At 33.1% G+C, this 24,734-nt stretch overlaps 1 protein-coding gene and 3 non-coding genes across 4 annotated transcripts; all 4 read left to right on the top strand.

Annotated features, from left to right (window-relative positions):
* The first annotated feature begins 9,112 nt into the window (after window positions 1-9,112).
* Window positions 9,113-9,185, top strand: TRNAE-CUC. Its single transcript has one exon. It is a non-coding gene; the product is annotated as a tRNA-Glu (tRNA).
* A 3,799-nt stretch (window positions 9,186-12,984) lies between these two features.
* On the top strand, window positions 12,985-17,244 carry LOC21399966 (probable proteasome inhibitor). The gene is made up of 9 exons (XM_010090248.2): window positions 12,985-13,308; window positions 13,392-13,563; window positions 13,685-13,831; window positions 14,965-15,054; window positions 15,481-15,558; window positions 15,660-15,691; window positions 15,781-15,841; window positions 15,923-16,000; window positions 16,770-17,244. Exons 1-9 carry the CDS (start codon window positions 13,134-13,136, stop codon window positions 16,840-16,842), a joined length of 906 nt encoding a protein of 301 aa, XP_010088550.1. The 5' UTR covers window positions 12,985-13,133; the 3' UTR covers window positions 16,843-17,244.
* A 310-nt stretch (window positions 17,245-17,554) lies between these two features.
* TRNAA-AGC lies at window positions 17,555-17,627 on the top strand. The gene has a single exon. It is a non-coding gene; the product is annotated as a tRNA-Ala (tRNA).
* A 72-nt stretch (window positions 17,628-17,699) lies between these two features.
* On the top strand, window positions 17,700-17,781 carry TRNAS-AGA. Its single transcript has one exon. It is a non-coding gene; the product is annotated as a tRNA-Ser (tRNA).
* Window positions 17,782-24,734: the final 6,953 nt, after the last annotated feature.

The following is a 24,734-nucleotide window of genomic DNA, read 5'->3' as shown; positions in this document are numbered from 1 at the left end:
ACTATTGAGTTTTTATTAAAATACTATCTAAATACACATTTAAGTTTTGACCAATCCAAACACAAACTCAAAAAGATTCTCAGTTCAAATCATAATATGCACATCGAAACACAAACTCAAGTTACAACTTCAATTTAAGTTATAACTCAAACTCAACTCAAAATCATCACTCAAATCACCCTAACTAAAAAATGTAAAAAAACTTAGGGCTTGTTCTTTTGTCGTTTTTGAGTTAGGTGACTTGAGTATAGATTTTGAGTTTAGTTTGAGTTATAATTTGAGTTGAAGTTGTAACTCGAGTTTGTGTTTGGTTGTGTACATTTGAGTTATGATTTGAGATAAGAATCTTTTTGAGTTTGTGTTTGAGTGAGTCAAAACTTGAATTTGAATTTAGATAGTATTTTAATAAAAACTCAATGCTGATGGAAAATTTTAATAGGGTATATGGGTGGGGTTTTATTTATCTTTTTGTTGTCAACGCATAGAAAAAAAATCATCTCAATCAGAATTAAAACGAAAAAGTCATAACATTTTTAAGAATAGAAAAAATATTGTGCATTAATTTGAGTTTGAGTTTCTGAACTCGAGTTGAAGGGGAAACTTGAACTCGAGTTTTAGTCCCAAACTCGAGTTCAAACTTAAAAGAATATGAACTTGAATAAAGTTGTAACTCGAGTTACTTTTTTTGAGTTTTTAACTCAAAAAAGGGGTTGCCGAACAGCCCCTTAGTGTCATGAGATTTAAATTTGCCTAAAGATATTTTTATTGCATAAGTAGATGAATTTTACTCTGCAGTTTTATTTGGAGGTCACAACACTTTGAAGTTTGTTGTGCTACTCATAAATATAATTACTGTAGGTTTCTAGGGTAGAAAAAATTGTATATTGCTCTATTGAACTGTACAACATTTACACGACTTTTATAGGGAAAACATACCACCTAATTAGGTATAGAAATCCCTCAATTAAAGGAGATCCTTATTTTAAGGAATCTCTTTTATTTAAAAAAATAAACTACTTTCCTAATCTATCTCACAACTCCTAATCGGCCAGTTTAAATGGGAAACAAGGCCTAACATCCTACTTTTCTTATTTCTACACTCCCTCAAGTTAGTGCTTAGATATTTATCATGCCCAACTTACTAATAAGAAACTCAAAGCTTGGTTTGAATAATCCTTTTGTGAGAATATATGTTACTTGTTGCGATGTTGGAATGAAGGGCATACAAATAGCTCCAGCCTCGATCTTTTCTTTTATAAAATGTCTGTCAATTTCAACATGTTTAGTTCTATCATGTTGGACTGGGTTATGGGCAATGCTAATAGTTGTCTTGTTATCACAGTACAACTTTATAAGCATAGTCACTGGTCTTCTTAGTTCCTCCAAGATCCGTTTAAGCCATAACATTTCACAAATTCCATGTGCCATTGATCTATACTCTGCTTCAGCACTACTATGAGCCACAACATTCTGCGTTTTGCTTTATTAGGTTTCCCCACACAAATGTACAGTAGCCTGATGTAGACCTCCTATCTGAAATTGACCTTGCCCAATCTGTATCTGTGTAGGCCTCAACACCTCGCTGCTCGTTCTTTCCAAAAAATAAGCCTTTTCCCGGAGAATTCTTCAAGTATCTAAGGATACGGTGGACTACTTCAAGATGTTCATCATGAGGAGAATGCATAAACTGACTTACTAGGCTCACGGCAAATGCTATGTCTAGCTGTGTATGTGACAAGTAAATTAGTTTTCTCACTAGCTTTTGATATTGAGTTGTATCTACCGGTTTTCCTTCCTTGCTCCCAAACTTATGATTCAGATCAATGGGTCTTTCGGCAGAACGACATCCATTCATTCCAGTTTCTTTAAGTAAATCCACCACATATTTCCTTTGAGACACCACAATTCCCCTTTTGACCGAGCTATCTCCATACCAAGAAAATACTTTAGTGAACCCATATCTTTGATTTCAAACTCAGAGGCTAGGCACTGCTTCAACCGCTCTAAATCTGTCACGTCATCCCCAGAAAGAATAATGTCATCAACATAAACTATAAGAACAACTATCTTCCCACCAGTTGAGTACTTTGTGAACTTGATGTGGTCTACCTGTCCCTGAGCATATCCTTGTTTTTTTACAAACCGAGTGAACCTCTCAAACCAGGCTCTCAGTGACTGTTTTAAGCCGTACAGGGATTTTATTAGTTTGCATACCTTTGAGCCAAACTTCTTCTCAAAACCTAGAGGTGGATCCATATAGACTTCTTCTAAGTCGCCATTGAGGAATGCATTCTTCACATCTAGTTGTTGACGTCGCCAGTCTAGATTAGCTGCAATTGTTAAAAGCACTATGACAGTATTCATCTTTGCCACGGGTGCAAAGGTCTCAAGGTAGTCAATATCATACGTTTGAGCGAACCCTTTAGCCACCAGGCGAGCCTTGTATCTTTCTAAGGATCCATCAGATTTAAACTTGGTTGTGAACACCCATTTGCAGCTAACTGTCTTCCTTTCCTTCGGCAGCTCCATTGCCTGCCACGTTCCATTTTTTTCATGAGCCCTCATTTCTTCAAGAATAGCTTCCTTCCATTTAGGAACCTCTAGAGCATCTTATACATTTTTTAGAATCTCCACACTAGATAATTGTGAGACAAACACAGAAAAAACTGGGGACATATTTTTATAGGTAACAAAATTGGACATTGGATACTTGACGCAACTTCTGACACCTTTACGTTGAGCAATTGTAAGGTCAAGTTCAAACACAAGTGCAGACTCTTAATGTAGAGGATTTATAGGAGTAGGTATGGACTGACTGGACTCTTGATGAGGAAGATTTATGTGAGTGGGGGCTTTATGAGGATTACCTTGAACATCAATAGAATTCTGAATGATCTGAGGTGTAGACTCTTGATAATGTTGGGAGGTGTCAGTCTTATTTCCTTGCTTCCGGTGCCTTTCTCTAGTAGACAAGTAGCTTTTTTGTACCTGCTTATTCATTATTTCCATGTCTACTAATATTATGAGATGGCTCTATAGTTCCAGCATCCAAGTTCTCATTAATCAAATCACTAGGTTCCACATTTATTAAGAAATTTGGACTTTGAACATTATCAGATGTGCCAAGGAAATCAAGAAAATCAGAATAATCTTCACTTATGCTCTCCCCATGACGATGATTATCAAAAAATGGTTGATCTTCAAAGAAGGTTACATCTAAAGTAACAAATATTTTTCTTGTTCTCATATCATAGCATTTATACCCCTTTTGGTGTGGAGCATAGCCTACAAAAACACACTTCTGAGCTATAGGATCTAATTTTCCCCGGTTTAAATGGGAAACAAGGCCAAATATCCTACTTTCCTTATTTCTACAATTACCTTTTCTCTTGATGTACTTTTTCAACTTCTAACGATAGCAGTAAGCTGATGGAATTGTTTGAGTAGGATATTAGTTTCGGTTCTTGAGTCTAAGGTTGCAGTTGGTCACTTGTTCTTGATATTTTAACATGATTACTTATCTTGCCTTCCAAAATCTATGGTGTTGAATTGTTTCAGGTCCTGGGGGCCATAAATAGATAGATAGCAGCTATGCATATTATGGAAATTTATATTCTGCGCCCTTTTTGAAGGTTAATTTTTGGAAATAGAGTACATTTTCAACACGTTATCACGAATTTACCAGTCCACCGTTTCTTTTGAACTACTGATTTCTCATTGTGTTAGCTTTAATAATCCTATTCTTTCTAGTTCATCGCTACTGCCTCTAGGTTGGACCAATATCCATCTAGACACTGCGTTGTGTTGGGATGAAATAGAGTGTAGGTTGCCGATTGCTCCCATGCCTTTAAACCAAGCTCCACCTTGGCATAATGACCGGAACCAGTGTGAACATGTATTAGTAGCATTTGGCGCGGATCAAACTTTTCATTTGTTTCTATTGTATAATAAACCTTGTTTTCTCGGCCCGGCTGTTGGAACCTTAACTATACCGACTGCTTTGTCTTCTTTTTTATCCATTTTTGAACCGTTGCGGGTTTGTTGAGATCAGACATAAATCTGGAACGGCTTTATCTCCACCAGAATGTACTATTTCAGGTGAGATGGTCGTCTCCACCAGAATGTACGGATTTCAGATTTAAAATTGAAAGGAAAAAAAAATACTATTTCAGGTGGGATGGTCGTCTACCCTTAATTTAGCATAGCTCCGTCCTCACAGAGAGGTCATTGGGAGCATATCCTATTGGAATGAATAAAATGGATGGTTTGTTATGTTTGGCATTAGGATAATGGGAGATTGTACTCTGTTGAATCAGACTACAAAATAAAAAATGGAGAAGAGGGGCGGTTCGGGTTCAAGATGTAATGGAAGAAGCTATGGCGAGAGTGTTCCTAAAACGATCAAAATACCAAGTGTAGAGTAAAGAAGCCAAGGTTATAATGCCCAAAACGAATGATATTGTCCTTCGGTAAGCAAAGTTAAGGTGAATATTGATGGCTGCTGCTATTAGGGATAATTTTGAATACAAAATGCCTTGCAGCTTGGAAAGCTAGGGATTCTCTTGAAGCTTTTGTAATTGATGATATTTTAGAAACTATTCATGTTGCGCCTCATGGGAGGCTTTTTTTTTTTTTTTTTGCCTCCTTGGGGGGTTTTTTTTTTTTTTTTTTTTTTTTTTTGACGTTTCTCGTGAATTTGTAACTCACTGTTTAGCTAGTTTTGTTCTTTTAATTCTGAATGTTTTTGTCTGGGTGGATTGTTTATCTTAATTTGACTTTTCTGTAAAAGCATGCATTTTTTGCTCTGTGGATGAATGCCATTTTCACGTAAAAAAATAAATTTAGCAATTTTTTTTTTATTAATTACAAGTTGGGCTATCATTCCCTATTCTTGCTGATCCAACATCACGAGATCTGCACTTGTTGATGTTTGAAAATGATAACTAGTTGCCTTGATTATCTTCTTGAGAACAATTGAGAGCTATAACAAGTGTAACGCGTTTTCCAATTCAAAGATTGTTACATTTATATGCAAAATCATATAATAATATATAAAAAAAACCAGAACCCGAATTTTTTTTTTTTTTTTTTTTTTTTTTTTTTTGCATTATATTCAAAATCAATCTTTGTACCATGCTTCTAAGCATTATTATGGACAACTGTCTTTATGACCATGTTGTTGTTTTGCCTCATAAATTAGAATTCTCGCCTAAGATAAGATTAAAAAAAAAAAAAAAAAAAGGGGAAGCTCAAAGTAGGCAAGAACTATAGACATAAACGTAAAGGGTAAACATAAAAAGAAATTGCATGAGCTTCTGATAAATATGAATTTTGAATACACAAAATAAACTAAAACTGATTTCCTGAGGATTCTCAGGCTCTAATATCTGATATAGGTTAGTTAGGACTTACCGTTGCTGATTTTATGGAAGTATTTTATGCAACTGTTTAATCCTTACGTAACTTATCCCGAATATAAGTCTCAAAAATATTAAAGTTAATTCTATTATTCACTTTTTTCTTAAATAAAGACTAATATTAATCTTTTAATAGATTTATTTTAAGAGAAATTAAATATGACTAGAATTTGGTATCGAAAAAAGCATTAAAAGAATTGATATTACAAAGTTTTGTTTGTCAATAACTTCTAATATTTAAACTTTTTCCTTTTAAGATATGGACTATTCTTTTCTATTCACTTGTGGCCGATTTCTTGTCAAATATCTTTTAACTAACGCCGTGGCGGTCTATGAACGAAGTGAGCATCTGACAGTGCAGAATCAAATTTCCAATACCCAAATTGTTATAACTTCGGACGGGTTTGGAAATCGTTCTAAAATATTTTTTTTATATGAAAATAAAAATAAAAATATTTTCAATCTCATACATAAATTATTTTTAAAAACGTGTTTGGTAGTTTTATTAAGAGATTATTTTCAGTATAAAAAAATCATTAATGTTTCTCTCTCTCTCTCTGCTCGAGTGAGAAGAAAACAAAAACAAATAATAAAAAACGACTAAAAGTCATTTTTCATTTCTATTTCATTTTACACTAAACTAAAAAATTATTTTCATTCTCGTTTTTTATCTTTATTACGCTAAACACCGTTTTAGAAATGTTTTCATTTTTTTTCTCGAAAAATGTAAAACATAAAACGAGATCAATTTCAAACACGACCTTCTATTATCTCCAATTACTTAAAGTTTAGTTGCTTGTGATAGTTTCATTTAGTGCTGAAACTTTAGACGGGCCGCCCGCAACCCCCTGAAAATACCGAGTTTTTGCCGAGCACGAGCCCGACCCACCCAAAAATTTGGGCCACCCGCCCAAGCCCAAAAATGCCCTTGAACGGGCCGTGGGCTTATATTTGGTTGTCCGAACCCGGTCGGGCCGCCTGAGTCCGCCCGAATAGCCTGAATTTTTTTTAATATTTTTTAATTTTCATAATTATTAAGTTAGTTTGTGTTAAAATTATATAAAAATCAAAATCAACATTCAATAGACATTATTAACACAATTGAATAAATTAATCATGTATATTAATGATGTATATTAAATTCGTGGTGCCGTGAATAGTGTCACCTTGTAATTTAGATAAACAATATTTACACTGAGCTATATCTTTAATGTTACCTTCATTGTCGATCTCTTCAATTATGTCGAAGTGATCCCAAACTGTTAAGGTGCGCTTGCATTTCCTCCTAGAGGTTGCAACACTTGCAGACGCAGTCGCACTAGCACTCGCCGTCGCCGCTTCTCCACGCCCACCACCATTGCGACCGCGACCTCCAGTACGTCGAGCAAGGCTCGGATTGTATATTAATGATGTATATTAAATTCGTGGTGCCGTGAATAGTGTCACCTTGTAATTTAGATAAACAATATTTACACTGAGCTATATCTTTAATGTTACCTTCATTGTCGATCTCTTCAATTATGTCGAAGTGATCCCAAACTGTTAAGGTGCGCTTGCATTTCCTCCTAGAGGTTGCAACACTTGCAGACGCAGTCGCACTAGCACTCGCCGTCGCCGCTTCTCCACGCCCACCACCATTGCGACCGCGACCTCCAGTACGTCGAGCAAGGCTCGGATTAGTAGATTCATGCGTAACAAATTCATTAGTGGGAAATTGCCCTTCTTTCACGTTGTGTTGGGCATCAACGTGAATACCACTATAACCAAAAGGATCCATTATAAAAAAATAAGAGCAATTTGAGAGAGAGAGCTTTAGGATAATGTGATAGTTTTTGAAAAAATTGTGATAGAGATTTAGAGAGATTTAGAGAGATTGAGAGAAATTGAGAGAGATTGAGAGAAATTGAGAGGGATTGAGAGAGTTTGAGTGAGAAAAATGTGTGGGGGATGAGGGGTATTTATAGGGAAATTTTTGGGTTAAAAAATTGATTTTTTTTTTTCAAAAAATTCGGGGTGCAACGGCTACTTTAGGAATCGGCAGGTTGGGTTCAGACGTTAACGGTAAAAAAAACTAGTCGTTGGACGGGTTTTTGTGCAGCTCGGGCATGTCGGGCATTCGGGCAAAATTTGGGTTTTCAAACTTATTTTCAGGTTGGGCACCAACGGTCGGAATTTTGACCGTTTTTCAGGAAATTCATGCAGTCGGGCATTCGGGCAAATCGGGCTTGGCCAGAAAAATTCAAAAAAAACTCCGGCGGACGGCAGTTGACGGTGCCTACACGGCGGCGGGCTCCGATGAGGTGTCCAAATTCAAGCTGCCCGAGCCGAGCCCGAAAATACCACTTTGGACAGACCGGCATATGGGCCTGCCCGCCAAGCCCGAAAAATTTGGGCAGCGGGCCTGCCCGCCGGCCCAAAGTTCCGCCACTAGTTTCATTCTCATGGTTACCAGTTGGCGGACAGAACGATGTCCCCCTTCGTTTTTGGTTTGATTTGTCTAAACTTTTTTGAATGGATTTGTGTTAAGGATTTTCACAAAAATAATTTAATCTAATTACAAATCCTTATGAGAACAATCATCCCCACCAAATTATATGTGTGTTAACTGAAAGTGAGATGAGGATAGAAGAGAGAGACTAACAAGATGATGCAATGACCAAGAGTGCCACCATGAAAATATCAATATTTATCGGTCTTTAAATTTTACAAAAATATCAATAAAAATATCGATATTGGTGAAAATTAACTTAAAAAAGAAAAATTCATACCAAAACACTCTATGTATTTAAATGAGATTTTAAAAACTTTACAATAGATAATATCTATTACATTAAAAAGATGAAACACTCAATTAAAATAGTAATTATTTGATACATATGCAAGGTAAAATGTAATCATAATACCATAAATACTAAGCACACATTTACAAATTTAGTAAAATAGCTGAAAGTCAACATAATACATATACCATACATATACGGTTTCATACATGATGATAAATTAGCAATACTAAAAGGAGCTTCTAAGAGGCTGGACGGTATTTTGAAGTTTGAACACATTTTTAGTTTAAAAAATATTGATATCAAGACATGGAGTTTGAATAGTTTCTTATATACTTTTGGACATGCCACATTTTTTTAGATTTTTTTAAAAGTAAAATAATATATATATATATATATATAAAGTTGCAGAAATTTATGTGAAAATTTACCGATATTTTTCAAAATTTTCACAAAATTTTCACGATATTCAGTTATTTAACACTACGTTTTATTCGGAATGAAAATCTACGTAAAAGTATTGATATTTATGAAAATATATGTTGAAATTTCAAGATATTCTGCGAAAAAGATATTACACCTTTATTTTTATATCAATACTTTTAAAATACAAAAATTTTTATAGAAATATCAGTAAAAATGTTGATATTTTCATCCTTGAGAAAGCCAATTTAAGTGAAGGTCAGGTTAAGCTTAAGGTTATACATATGCAAATTTGGTGCAATTATGATACATTCGAATTTTGCATTGAATTCCGTATCTAGAGTAATCTTAGATACATCTATTTTTATTTAATGTCGCATTAATTGTAGAACGTAATCTTATATACGTCTATTTTTATTAAATGGCGCATTAATTATAGAACGTAATGAAAACAAATATTATGAGTTATAAGCTCCTATTAATTGCATCAAATCCGTTGTAGTCTAGATGGTTAGGATATTCGGCTCTCACCCGAAAGACCCGGGTTCAAGTCCCGGCAACGGAAATTATTTTTATTAAACTTTGTCCAGTATTTTTTCTTTAGTTATTACTTACTATATCATTTTACTTTTCTGGAAATAAGTAACTAAATAAGTAACCGTGGAGAAGTTTTTAATAAAAAGTTTTGTAGCCTATTTATCACAAATTAGACGCAATTGACAACAACCAACAACAAAATGCAACAGTGTTCGAGTACTTGATAATTTTTTATGCAAAAATTTTTTTTGCTGTACACGGATATATAAACTGAGTACTGAGGGTGTGTACTGAGGGTGTGTTTGATTGGGTGGAAAGAAATGAAATATAATTGTAGTTTGATGTTTGGTTAGATTTAGAAAAAAGAAATGATCATTCACCCATATGGGAGGAATGACCATTCTAAGTTCTTTTTTATTTTTTTTCCATAATTACCCTTTAATATTATAATATAATTAAAATATATTATATAAGTGTTATCTCTTATAATATAATATATAATAATATTACAATAAATAATATATATAATATGATATAATATAATATAGTTGTAATATTTTAACAAATAATACCATAATTATACTAATAATTCTAATATTATTATTTTATTATATAATTATAATATTATTAATAAAAGAGTTGAAATTCCCACTGATCCCCTATGTGGAATTCCAAGAAACTGAACCGGGTCCAGCATCCAGTTAACTAAGGCTCTCGTGGAGGAAAAAGTGATAGAGTCGATTCGAATAGCCCACTTACTAGAGAACCACAAAGCCCTTGCCATCTCACATTTAGTAAATAAGTGCAGTAAGGATTTCCTATTGCCACAGACTGGGGGCAGATTAAACCTGCAGCAATCCCTAGCCTGTCATATCTGTCCTTTGAAGGAAGCGCATTGTTTGCTATGCTCTATAGGAAAAGCTTAGCCCTCTCATGTATCTAGACTCGTAGATGAGTTTCCTCAAAGGGTGGTCTCATTTGATGTGTAGCTTTTGATTAAGCCAGAAAACACTCTAAACTGAGAAGGAACTTCTTATCGAACCTAGAAGAGGATGGAGGATCTTGAGCTGTATAATTCTGTCAACAGTATAATCATCAAAGGCCATTCTTAGCTTCTCTTGATCCCATTCCCACACATTTGAGGCCAACAACTCCTGAACGGACGAAGACGAGAGGCGGCTGTCACCATTCGGATTGAAGGCTGCTTTAAGAGCCTTCAAGCATAACCAAGGGACCCAAGGGCATGTCCAAATATTGTCTCCTCCTCTGATCCAATCACCATGCAACATCCTTTCTTTAGCACCTCCCTAGTCGCCAAAATGCCTCTCCAAACAATAGAAGCGTCAGCAGAAGCTTCCACACTCCAAAAATCTTTCTTTCCACAGAATCTGGCTTTCAAGCAATCCGCCAAAAAGGCATGTTTACTAGAAGCAGGAATCCACCCAAGCTTGCTTAAAAGAGCCATGTTTATATCCTCAAACCTTCGAAGTCCGACGCCTCCATTATTCTTGGGCATGCAGATTTTATCCCAACTAATTAAAGCCATGAACCGGGATTTATCCACAAACCCAGTCCACCAAAATTTTCTGACGGCTCTTTCTAAATCCTCACAGATTTCCTTTGGAATCTTGAAGGTTGTCATTGCATAAGCAGGCATTTCTTGACCCGGTTCTGAACCATCCTTCGAAATTACTATTGGTCGATCCTCCTGCTGCCCTTAGACAAGCTCTTGGTTCTTGATGTCGAGGGATGGAGCAGACATCAACACAACCAATTTCAAAAGGGATGCCACCGAAAGTGGCAAAGGGTTTAGTGCAGGGGCTTCATTGAGTTTTTCTTCCAGAGGAAGCTTTGGTAAAACTGGGTACCACAAAGGCTGGGCCTTCCTTTTTCGCGAGCCCATCAGGAAGTGTAACCACCCGTACTCTTACATGGTATGATATTATTCACTTTAAGCTTGAGTTTATACGGTTTTATTTTCAGACTTTACCCCAAAAGACCTCATACCATTAAGAAATGGTGTCATTTCTTATAAACCAGAACACCCCTCTTTATGAGGGCCCAACGTCCTCGTTAGTCATATTTTCGGCTGAGTAGAGGCTCTAATACCATATATAACGACTCGCACCTCACCTAATATGATATTATCTGCTTTGGGCCTGAACCCATACGGTTTTATTTTTTAGCCTCACCCTAAAAGACCTCATATCATTGAGAGATGGTGTCATTCCTTATTAACTAAGACATATCTTCATCTCTAAATAATGTGAGATTATATAACTTTAGGGCCCGTTTACTTCGCTGATTCGAATTTATAATTCGAGTTGAGATGTGATTTTGTGTGAGAGCTTTTTACTGTAGCAAAAAAGTTAGATGTGACTGTTTCTGAGAGCTTTTTACTGTAGCAAAACTCAAATTCTAAACTCGAATCGGCGAAATGAATGAGGCCTTACTCTTTCTTATCCTTGTGGGTCAAGGGATGAATGGCCGTCACAGGAAGTCTATTTTTTTCTCCTAACGCTGAGTCCATCTCAAAAAGTGCGGGCTATGCTTGGTATTTTGGAACTAAATTCGGGATGTGGGCCTCACACAGGGCCTGATTACCAACCTTATCCCAGGTCCAAGGGATTGGGGTTACTTCTGGGAAAGCGTGGATTGTGGAACACGTGATTTGCAGAGTCTTTCGTGAGTATGAACTAGTTGTCCTTTGTTGTTTTAAAGTTTAAACAGACGACAGAGAAAGAAACAATGCTAAAGACTGAAGGCTTCCTTTCCCTTTGCAATGTTTTGCAGGCAGTTCTAACGCACAAACAACACATGCCAAATACCAATACAGAAACAGTACGGCCAAATTTTAAAAAAACTGAAAGAGGCTACAATTTACACCGACCACAGCTCACCATGCAAGTCCTCGCAGCAAACTAATAGAACAAGTTGCTCCGCTTTTTTTTTTTTTTTCTTTTTTTTTTCCCTCTCCTTTGTACGAAGAAAAGTTACGCCATTTGGTCCTTATATTAAATGCACCATAATTCCTGTAATCCTCTTTTCTCAATAGACAATTACAAACTTCTCAAATTTCTTAGCGTTGTATTTTTAATTCTCGAATTAATGAACGTTGCTATTTCAAATTTCTTAGCGTTGCAATTTATTCTGAGAATCTTCTTGTATTTTCCACTTTGAAGTAAAAAATGTTTAAATAGTGCTAACTCAACCATAAGATTTTGCCTAAAGTCTCAGAATTAGCTAAGACCCCACGTGATTTTAAATTTGTTATCACTTTAAGAATCAATTAATTTTTTCTTAATTATTACTCAATTAACTAAGGCTTCATAAATAAATGCTAAGCAACAAAGAGTTTTGGAGAGTCGAAATGACTCTTGGAAGTTGGAGTTATGATAGCCTAATTTTTAGACATAACCATACTTTAAAGTAAATAAAATTATTCAAATAATCAATTTTTTTTTAATCTTTTTCTTAATCGAATGACTTGTTCACGGCTTCTCTTATAGTTTTTAATTGATTTTTATATTTTTTAAACCTACTTAAACTGACCTTGCATTTTAAGATATAGATTCAATAAGTTAATGTAATTTTTTACTTTCGAAATAATGAAAATATTATATGATTATATCGCTTTAAATGAAAAAAAAAAATTTTTGAGGGAGAGAAAAAAAAATGGATAACACTGGACTTAATAATAGAAGGATATTCCTTAAAAAAAAAAATAGAAGGATAAAAATGTAACAATTTATTGTTTGGGTACTCAAAGATAAAAACTTCAAAACTGAGGACCTAAGCCAAATGCGAAGACCTCAAAACTCAAAGTCGACAAAAATACGGACTAGAATCGCGTACTCCCGAAGCGCTCTCCTCAGTCCCCGACTCTTCTCCCGTCTTGTCTTCTCTTTTCTTCCTAGTTTTCCTAGAAACCTTTTTTCCTTTTCTTTTTTTTGTTTCAAATCCGTACAACCAGAAAATGGCCACCGAGAAATCGGTTATGGCGGTGATCAGAGCCGCGAGACCATCCTTCCGCAACAAATATGACAAGGTCGCTTTCGTCGTTCACGCCTCTTTCCTAGCTTCCGGTTACGTCCTCACCGCCGCCGGACGCCAAGCCTTTTCCGACTCCGCACTGTCCTCATCGTCCACAGGTAATCACCTTCTTCCTTAGAATTATCGACAACTTTACTTCTCGAATTTCTGAATTAATTTCTGCTTTGTGTTGGGCTTGCAGATGAGGTCGGAATCGATGGCTGGAATGAGGTAGATGGCGAGTACGCATTCGTCTACGCAAACCCTGAGAAAAATTTCAAGAAAGTGCTGGTCAAGTGTCTGGTAATGAACGATAAGCTTCTCGTTGATGCTTTAGCCGATGGGGGCTCTGAGCCCCTCCATTACGAAATTAAGTATGGGGTTTTTTTTTTTTCCTTCTTAATTCTCTGGGTTTTCCTCGTTTTGGGACATTTGAATTCGTGTTTTATTTGGTTTTAATTGGAACAATGGATTTGGGGGGTTTTGTAATTGCAGCGTTGGCGATTGTGTTGAAGAGGATGGTGACGGTAATTACTCCACACAGTTCAAGAATTTGGATAAACTGGTGAAGCGTCTAGAGTCGGAGATTTTGTCTAAATTAGACGGTTCTTCGAAACATAGCTCCACTACAAATCTTAGAAGGTATATGTTTGTTTTCAAAGAGAAATTTTATCGCTTGCTACTTCAGTTGCACGTTTCTTGTTTATTGCAATTTTGTGAATTAAAACTAGGAATTAACTAACCCCAGTAATTAGTACGAGCTTTAGCGTCGTGGAAGATTTGGTACTTTTGATCGCATGAGTTGTTATTATGTATTCCTTTCTAATTATGCCGTTTTGGTGTTTGAAGTAGTTGTATTTAGTTCGATTGGGGTCGTCATTACGGCAAGGGAATTTCCCATTTTAGTATAATCTGCAGTTAGTTATTTAGTTAAGAACATTCTCATCCCATGTTTGAGGTAGTTTTTCCTAATATACTTGTTAGTGCGTTCTTTTCCTCTTTACATGACCTATACGGTATACCATGTTGCCTGCAGGGTGTGATGTGAAATATTTTATCTATTGACCATTTTGGCCTTTTAACAATGAGCAATGATTTTACCGAAGCTATATATTTGGTGTGTGGTTGTAAATGTAGATAATGAGGTTTGAAGTTTGAACACCGATAATTCTCGGTGATATGTGGTTGGATGTTCATAATTTGGACAAATACCATTGGTTGTGGGAGCTATCTGATTGAATGTTGAGAAGAAGCGAAAATATGTATTGGTGATCCATTCGTATAGATATTTTCATCTACATTTAGAAAGCCAAGTGCTTCGGAAGAACCGTGTATGATTTGGAAGGAGTTTTGATTGATCAAAAAGAAGAATATGGATACATTTGGTTTGCTTGCTTCATGTTCGAGTCAATGAGGGAAAATTATCATATTTGTTTCTTTCAAAGCGTAGATCTAGAATAATTCATCTTTTCTATAGCAGAAAATCCGGAGTCGAACGATCCTCTGTTAAGAGCTAAATTAGCTAAAGGGATTTTATTAGATTTACACAAAATTTTTATATACTCCACGAGTATAGTATCTTAATGGAAAAAAGGTCTAAGAATCAACTGTCGGTTCTATTGCATTTCAGTGAAGGGTGGCTATAGATTAAAATGTTAATGACTAGTTAGGTTTGATCTGAAAATTTGAAGTGATGCAATGGAATGCTGCATTTTAAGCATACACTCATCAATTTGCTTGTGATAGATTCCCTTCTTACTTGGTGCAATTTGCAGTTCCGAAACTAGTGAAGGAACAAGAACATATGTAACCGAGCATGGTGCTAGAGTTCCTGAATCTTCAGGTGTTCCAATACATCCTTCAGGGTATGAGCCTTCCCTCTGTCTCTCGTGAGCAAATAACTTTTTCCGCTGACCTCCTCCTTTAATCAGGAGGTGTAATACTCACTTATCTCTTATCAAACGTACATAGCTAAAACTAATTTATATAGCTTCTCGCTAAAACAACTTTTTATGGGTGACTCTGCCCTGCTTTAGTCCAGTTATGAAGATTGAAGATGAGTGAAATGCTTTACATGGAGGTAGAAGTTGATGTTGGTCTGAGAAACATAGTAGCCCATTCTTACAAAAGCAAAAATAAATTTAAAAAATTTAAAAAGTAGTAGCTCGTTTATGTGAAATTGCACATTTTGTATCCTCTTCTGTCCAGCCATGCATTGTACAATTAGTTATGTGAATTATCAATTATCAGATGTTTGTTTTATGAATTACTAAAATTCTGCTTGCTTGTAGAGTTTTATATCCTCCTGTTAATCCTGTTGGTGGTAGTGATCTTTTTCCTGGGCCTGGTGCTGGAATGTATGGACCCAGGTATTTCTCATCACAAGGCATAATGATTGCTGGTTATTAAGTTTAATGTCTTTGTTGGGATTCCACTTGTAAACATGTCTATTTGTTTTATATCTTTTTAGGGGTGATTTTGGCAGTGGGAGCATGCTTCTAGGTGAGTAGGAACAGTGTTCTTATGTATGCTTGAAAGCGAACATGCTGTGACTGTTCTAGATTTACAGTTTGTTCATTGTTTGCAAGCAGGACCTAACGACCCTCGTTGGTACGGTGGAGTTGGAGAGCCTGGCTTCCCTGGGGCACAACCGTGAGTTGTTCTTGTTTTAGCTCTCTGTCTCTTCGTCTTACATATTTACTAACAGGGGCTCTAAACAATCCATTGAAACAGGGGTGTACCTCCAGGTGCTCGTTTTGATCCCTATGGCCCGCCTGGTGTTCCTGGCTTTGAGCCTGGTCGATTTGCAAGGTACGTATAAGAAAAAGTTTTCTTCGATGAAGTCCACTACATATTTTCTTACTATATATAAAAGCGTCAAAGGGATGCTCTCCCGTGGTTTTGTCCCAAGAGGGACGAAACTTTTCATCCTAGGTTTTTTTTTTTTTTTCTCGCTTCCTTTCTTTTGGGCCCTCTTTTCTTTTCTATTTGCTTTTGAGTCCCCTCGTTTTCTTATTTGCTCTTTTGATCTCTAATTTTTGTTTTTCCTCCCACCCTTATTTAATCTTATTATCATTTTAGTCCCCCATTTTTGTTTTTTTGTTTTTTCAAAAGAGTCCGTCCTTACTTTTTTCCCATAGTGCAATTCTTATTATTTTAAAAGTTATTCTTAACGAACAATTAACTAAGATCTCTATTATTAAAAAAACTTAATAATTAAAACTTAATACAAGGATAGAACCTACGGAATTACCCCACGTGCATCGCACGCGGCCTCAACTAGTAGCTATAAAAGGAACAACTGCCAACCAAATTCTTTGAACTTGTCATTTTTCAACGGAGTTCTAAGGCTCCAATGGTTCCATTAATAGAAATGCTTAAAATAGACAGGTTAAGATTAATTGAGACTTTGCTTGGGTTCAATAGTTTTAGCTAAATAGCATGCTTAGTGAAACATGGCATGTTGGATTTGACACGGAATCAAAAGAATTATTTCGCAAGCGATCTTCTTCATTGATGTCGACAAGGAAACATGATTATTTTTCGTTTCTTTTTCTGCTCTCTTCCAATTTTTCTGCAGGGGTCCGAGGAGGCCAGGGAGTGGAACTCATCCGGACCTAGAACATTTTGGTAGCGGCTCAGATTTCATTTAAAGATGACTTACCGGTCAGCACTCTGCAGTGTTCTTTTCAGAGGAAATATGAAACATACAACCATATTAAGTAGCAGCACGAGTTCCCTTCTTTTTTGGACTTGCTCATGGGGTTACACTGTGATGTTACACTTCTAACTAACCATAATTTTTTTTTTTTTGGTTATTATTATGATTTTTTATTTCTTGCTTTTCTGGAGAACAGAGTTCTTGTTTAACATACCTTATTTTGGCTTGTTTGTATCTATATCTATGTATATACACACTGTATTCCCCCCTTGTTGATGGGTGCAGAACGACGTCAATTTAATCCTCAGTGAAGCTGCCTGCGTGCATTCTAAATAGCCAATTTAGTCCATAGGATCAAGTAATTTCAAGATACAAATGTGTATATATAAGGGTTTTTTTTTTTTTTTGATACTCTTAAAATGCATGGTATACAAATGATAAATAGAAAAACTTAACAAAGTATTTTTGTACACATATCAGTAGTTAAAATTGTTATTTCTAATATTTTTTATGAAACTTTTATTTGTTATATTAAGGGTAACATTTATATTTTTTTGACCAAAATTTTAAAAATATGGAATACGAGAATTACTTCATTGGAAATGGTACTTGCGTGGCTTCATGGAGATTATCATAAAATTTCTAGAATATGTGATGCAAGAGCCAACAGTGAAATATTAATTCCTGCAATTAAACAACAAACGGGGGATGTAGCTCAGATGGTAGAGCGCTCGCTTAGCATGCGAGAGGCACGGGGATCGATACCCCGCATCTCCATTTTAATTTGTTACGAGGATTTTCATTAATTTACACTAGTTATTAAAATATATACAAAATATAAACAAACACGTGGGCGTGCCGGAGTGGTTATCGGGCATGACTAGAAATCATGTGGGCTCTGCCCGCGCAGGTTCGAATCCTGCCGCTCACGTTTTATTACTATTATTATCGGTTTTTTTATAAGCTTTCTTTTTTGATAAATGGTTTTTTATTAGCTTAATTATGTAATTTTCAGTACAAAATATTTTTTTTTTCTCTTCAAAATCAGTGTAATATAGGTTTTAATGACTAAATCTAATAGTCATCCCCGGTTGACGGTTGTTGTTTAATTGCTGGCATTAAAAAGACTTTTTTTCTGGTTATAAAATTAGTCGTCGAAACATTATATTATATCGAAAAAATGCTGCAAATAAACTTAGTCGTTAATAACATACCTTTCAAAACCTCTAGAAAAGAGATACAAAGAATTTTTGCACACAAAATAATAATAATAAAAGAAAAGAGATACAGAGAAAAATAATATAATGCAGACATAAATATAGGAGTTTTTAGTACAATTGTCCCTATACTTGTCCCAGTTTTACAACTTACCCTCTAAACATGTAATTTTAAAAATTTACCTCTCAAATTTACTCAAATAATATAATTAGATACATTCAAAAAATTACTATTAGAATTATAACGGAATACATTAGGTGCGGCTCGTGTTAAGTTTCAAAGAGGTATTTCTAGTTTTTTCACCCCCTCACAAAGGTACATCCCGTTCATTTTACCGATTCGAATTTTATTACAGTTAAAAGTTCTCAGAAACAATCACTTCTTTTTACTAAAAAAAAAAAACTCACATAAAGTTACATATCAACTCGAATTAAAAACTCGAATCAACGAACTAAACGGGCTCTTAAAAATCCAAATTCAAACTGCCTCGACACACTTGAAGTTTATGCTTTTTACTGTGTTTGGCTGAGTTTCCTTGACAGAGGAAGATGCTGGGGTGGACCTCTGGGTTAAAGAAAATTTGTCAAAGTTTAGAAGAAGGGCATGAGACAACCAAATACCACAGATTATTACTTTGTTTTTCTGATCAAAAGGTGTTGTTTTATGGGTTGACGATAATGGGTTTCTATTGGGAGATGAATATAGGATGATACTTTGACGCTTGTTGTTGCTAAATTTCAAATGATATGTACCGTTTTTCTAAATATTCTATTCTTCTTGTGGTCGAATAATAAAAAGAAAAAATGTCCGCAAGTTATGATATTTACAAAGACGTTTGAAAAACAATTTGTAATGACATTCTTACTCTTTATTAATCACCCTTAAAATCAATTATACAGATTTATAATTAACCACATAAAAAAAGTACATGCGAATGATGTTATTTCAACACCGATATAATGGGCAAAACGAAATATTATTAAAATAAAAAAAACATATTTCAAGCCGGAAGTTTTTAAAATATCACTGTGTATTTATTTCTTTTACATTATTAAGAAGGCACAACTATATGTTATTCAGAGTAAAATATCAGATATAATTTTCTTAATTAGGTAGGGATACAATTAAAATTTATTAAAAATTTACGTATTATAAAAAATATGAAAATTTACGTATTTAAAAATATTTTATGAAAAATATAAAATATCACTAATTATTTTTGTTAATTAAATATTTTGTTACTTACTTCGCATTGCGGTTGATTTACAATTTCTCTGAAAAAATTTATTAGAAGTTGGGTTAACATTCTAAAACACCACTGACGCATGAGTTGGACAATGACACAATGTATAAATCATGCAGGCCAATATCTATTGAACATATCCAGTATGTGATTATTTATCCCCTAAAATATTTCAGCTATCAAGATATCGCCCAATGTTTGCTTTAATATTATAAAAATTGTTGTATCAATATTTAAAAGGAAAATAAAAGCCTTCAATATTTTAAGAGTAGTGGATCGTGTCAAACACGACACAATAATATAATTGTGCTTAATTAATATGGACCACGATGCGTTAATTAACAACTCTACCATATAATTGTTATGCTCAATTTGTCCTTATGTGTCGAATAATTTTTTACATGTAGAAAATTCAAATGAATAGTATAAATTAACTTATACATTGTTGTAGATTTCTACCTTGTTGATATTTTACTTTAAGAGGTTAGTAAAAAGATGATAACATATACATATATCAGAAAAACAATTACAAAATATGAATTTGAAATTTCTGAAATCGCTAATCAAATCAATAAACAGAAAAAGTTCATCCCTTTCGTGTAGTTTGATTTAGTTTGGTAGATAATTACTTTTCACACTTTATTAGTTGTTCTTCTGTTCTCTCTCTCTCTCTCTCTTTTTTTAATTTTTTAAAGACCTTTAGTTAGGACAATAAACAAACAAAAGAAAATTAACGTTTGGTTCATGGATTCAGAATCATTCTCATTTTAAATGTAATGTTATATGTGCCAATAGTAAATTTATCATTTGTGTATAAAAAATACTCTCTAATATAATGCCATTAATTGTACCAAAGTTGATATTTGTTATACTTTTAATAAACTTGATATTTGATTGTTATTGGGTTGATATGTTTATTTTTTTTATTTAATCATTGTAACATTTGCATTATCAAATAATTTTAAAATTAAAAATTTTCTTTTATAACTTTTAAAACTTAATGATTATGATAAAAAGAAGATTTAACATTTAGAATGACACTATATATTGGAGTATAAATAAAAAATATCAAATATGTTATTATCATACTTTGTAATGTTAAATATACAATTGATATTAATTAATATTTATATTAGCGATGGTCTAAGATACACAAAGAATGAACTTTGTGTTGATGGGAAAAGATACTTGGTGGTGGATGTGCTTGTTTCGTTGTTTTTCTTCATCTAACTCTCAAGTATTTTAATAAAACTCTCAAGTATTTTAATAAATTATAATTTAGACAAAAAAAATTGTACGATTTGATGGTTACTGTATTTTAGTAGAGTGAGTGGTAGGTAGCAATGGCCGAGTTAAAATGTATATTTTCAGAATTATGCCACAACTTATGTATGGTTTCGATTTATGTTATGTTTTACATTGAGTTGTCTATTCTTGTAATACAAATTTTAAGCTTTAATATTCGTGGCATAAACCCCAACGTTTTTCTTTTCTTATCCTTTTTTTTTTTACATTAATTTCCCAATTATAATTTTTACATTATTAAGTGGGTATAACTATAATTGTTTTTCATCGAGTAAAATATCAATTATAATTTTCTTAATTAAGGACACAACTAAAATATATTAAAAAAATATACGTATAATAAAAAAAATTTCAAAATCCCTCCACCATTGGTTAGTGTAGTTGGTTATATATGATCATCACTTATTCGTCAAGTTATTAGAAGCTGAGAAACATTCTAACACACCACTCACGCATGATCACTGGAATTTGAACCAAGTTGGAACATATCAGCACTTAATAATTGTTATAAAGAATGTAATTACTGAAATTTAAACTCAGTTTCAGCGGGGTTGGAATTTTAGTTTTTAATTTTTACCATATGATTTTCAAATATTTTCTTTTCATATATGTCCCCTTCATTAATAAAAATTCCAAATATATCTCCACAAATTCCAAACTCAATATTTTCTTTTTTACTTTTTTGGTTTTTTTTGGAATGTTCTTTTGGTTTTTTTGTTGTTAAATCTTATACTTTTAAATTTACCTAATTGACTAATTATTTTTTTTCTCCAATTTACTCTTATTAAAACATTTTTTTTTTTAAATTTGTGACTTCTAAAGTTTTTTTAATATATATAATCTTTGTTATATTAAAAGTGAGCCTCATAAAAAAAAAAGTCAAATGACCAATTAAAAATAATTTTTCTCAAACATCTCTTCAAAATTTTAATTCACATATTAAAAATTGAATAAACTGATCAATATGCATGTGTATAACATATGCTTCAAACAAGTTAATTAATAATTAATGGTATTAGGAGAGTTGATATTATTATTTTAAATATTTTTTATATTTTAAGTATATATACCCTGAAACAAAATCTTAGTTCTGCTACCAGAGAAAACCACACCTAATTCTATAAGTGTAGAGTTTAAATCCTCAACAATTACTTAGCAAATTAATAGTAATAAATTAAGAATTTGAACTCCCCATTTATCTCTAAAAAAACTTAAGCTATCAAGATCATCCGACATTTATATTAAAATTTTAAAAATTCAGACAAGAGGCATCAACTTTCCTCCACGTCCTAGTTAAAATAAATAAATAAATAAATAATAATAATAATAATAATAATAAATTGATAGGTAAGGAAAAAATAAATTATTAAAAATATTCAATTTTTTAATTGTTAAATTTGTATACAAAATTATATATTTCATATTTGTTAATTTAATATAATTTTAATTAGATTTAATAATTAAAAAGTAATCTTACAGTAAAAAACTTTACTGAAAAAGACAAAAAAAAAAAAGAACAAGAACAAGAAGCCAAATTTTCCACGAACGTACGATTTGTTTGTTTTGTAAACAGAGTAGGGTCCCGTCCACTTAGCCCACTGAAACCCACCTGGAAGCTTCCTTGCAATTGCAAACCCCACAAGAGAGAAGAGACGTAAACAAGTGGAAAACGTGTATTTTTTATTATTACTATTTATTTATTTATTTTTGGTTTCTAGAATTATTCCCAACTTGAATCTCGTATATGTCCAAATCAAGAAGCAAAAACCCAAATGTGAAATGTGAAAAATAATAAAAAGCCACCCTTTCTTCTAGAAAAACAAGCTAGGCAATCATATTATATAGCTCCTCCAATAAACTTTATTATGATCCAACCAAAAACAGCCCATTTATATATCAGAAACCCCAGTTGAGTTGGAGACCTTAACCGTTGACCCGTGTTTTGTTAGAAGCAGTATATCTTCAGAACTAAAGCCTTTTTGTCCACAAAATCTCTCCTTTTTCATTAACAAAGAAGAGAGAAAATGGGTTTCTCAAAGCCTAATTCCATTCTCGTTTTCGTCCTTCTTGTGCTTGTTTTGGCGTCCCAGAAATCAGCCGCTGTGCAAGCCAGGACTCTTTCCTCTGCCCAACAAAGTAAGAACCACCCAAAACAAAACAAAACAAAAATCCATCTTTTTCCTCTTTCTACTTGTATTTTTTAAAAAAGGAAACGATTTTTTGATGAATTTAATGATTGATTTTGTAGGATACGCGAATGTTTTTGCGACGCTGGGACTTGTTTGCAAGTGTGGCGACGGAGGAGAGTTCACGAGTGCTTGGAACAACTCCTGTTCTAAAGTTCAATGCCTTCCTTGGAAACAACATTTTCAGTGAATTTTTCTTCCTTTTTTTTTTAATGATATTGTATATGCATGCATGTAATATTATGCTTTCCTTGGAAACAACATTTTAAGTGAATTTTTCTTCTCTTTTTTTATGATATTGTATATACATGTAATATTTACTAGAATTGAATTAGCTCCCTACATGTGAATAATAAGTGATGGCCAAGTGGGTTTTAAGTTTATTTGAGTTTTTAATTTAGATTAAGATGTGAGTTTATTACGAGTGTTTTATTGTAATAAAAAAGTTAAATATGATTATTTTTAAAATTTTTTTATTATAATAAAATTTAAATCGGTAAAATAAACGAGATTTTAAGTTTATTTGAGTTTTTAATTTAGATTAAGATGTGAGTTTATTACGAGTGTTTTATTGTAATAAAAAAATTAAATATAATTATTTTTAAAATTTTTTTATTATAATAAAATTTAAATCGGTAAAATAAACGGTCTATCTTTCTCGTAAATAATTAACTTACGGAGCAAAGTTGTGATAAGGCATAAATGAGCTGAATAAAGTGGTTTTTTTTTTTCTTTTTCATACGGCACTACAAATTAGTCTTCATTGTGGCTCATCTTAATTACCATTGTTAGAAAGCTACGGGCTAACAACTATTTAGAGAATCCAAGTATTGGCTCGAAATTAATCTTCACGATGTGGTGTGTTACGTAATGAAAGACCGGGAATATATGATCATATATAATAGTGAAAGTATTCAGTATACTGAATGTATTACGTCATCACATTTACGTAGTACATCCATTTAATAAAATCATGACATTTGAATATTTTTTAATGTTAAATTTATTTACTCATCTTTTCTCTCATAATGTATTCTTCTTTAATTGTTTAATTACAATCTCATAAATGCCACATCTAAATCTTATCTATTAATTAATATTTAAATCCGGAACATGGAGGACAAAATATTGCTACAAATATTAATGACTTATTAGATAAAGCAATTAAAAAAATTGTTATGTGAAATACGTACTGATCGTGAGATGTAGAGCAAGAAAAGAAATCCAACACAGCTTAAAGCTTTATATCCTGCATTCCAACGGAAGTTTTATATATAATGTATACATTAAAAAAGTAATATAATGTATACATTAAAAAGAAAATGAGATATTTTATGCTTATAATATATATATATATATATATATATATATCTTTCGAAAGGGTATGATTAGTTTTTCCATGATATTATTAATAAATGAAGATGTTAATTAGATTTTCTATACATATGTGCATATGTACGTATTCATTTCATTGGAATACCGATATACAAAAATATAAATATATATATATATATATTGATACATTTTCTTTCAAGTTTCAATTTGCTCACGTTGGTTAACCTTTTAACATGTATCTTTTTAATTTTTGTTAATTCTTGTCGAATAAAATAGGTTAGTTTTTTAAAGTGTAGAGTGTAGAAAGTAGCACTCTTTAGCATTAAAAAATAATATTTTCAGCCAAAAATAAAAGTGTTTGCAATTAATTAATGTGGTAGATTTTAGGTGTAGTGTTTTTAGTTATTATGGCTAAACAATTAATGAAGAGTAAATTAAAAAAGAGAAAGATAAGTAAGGAAAATTAAAATTGAAAAATGATTCAAAAATGTCAAAGTTTTATTATGGTGTATCACGTAGGCACGATGACGTGGTACATCCGATGTACTGAATAATCCTTCTTTTTTTAAGTTAAGAGAGATATTAAAGATATAAATA

The sequence above is a fragment of the Morus notabilis genome, unplaced genomic scaffold (genome assembly GCF_000414095.1).
Source record: "Morus notabilis unplaced genomic scaffold, ASM41409v2 Scaffold177, whole genome shotgun sequence".
Lineage (NCBI taxonomy): Eukaryota > Viridiplantae > Streptophyta > Magnoliopsida > Rosales > Moraceae > Morus > Morus notabilis.
The sequence above is the reverse complement of the archived record's forward strand: the minus strand, read 5'-3'. Positions and strand labels throughout refer to the sequence as shown.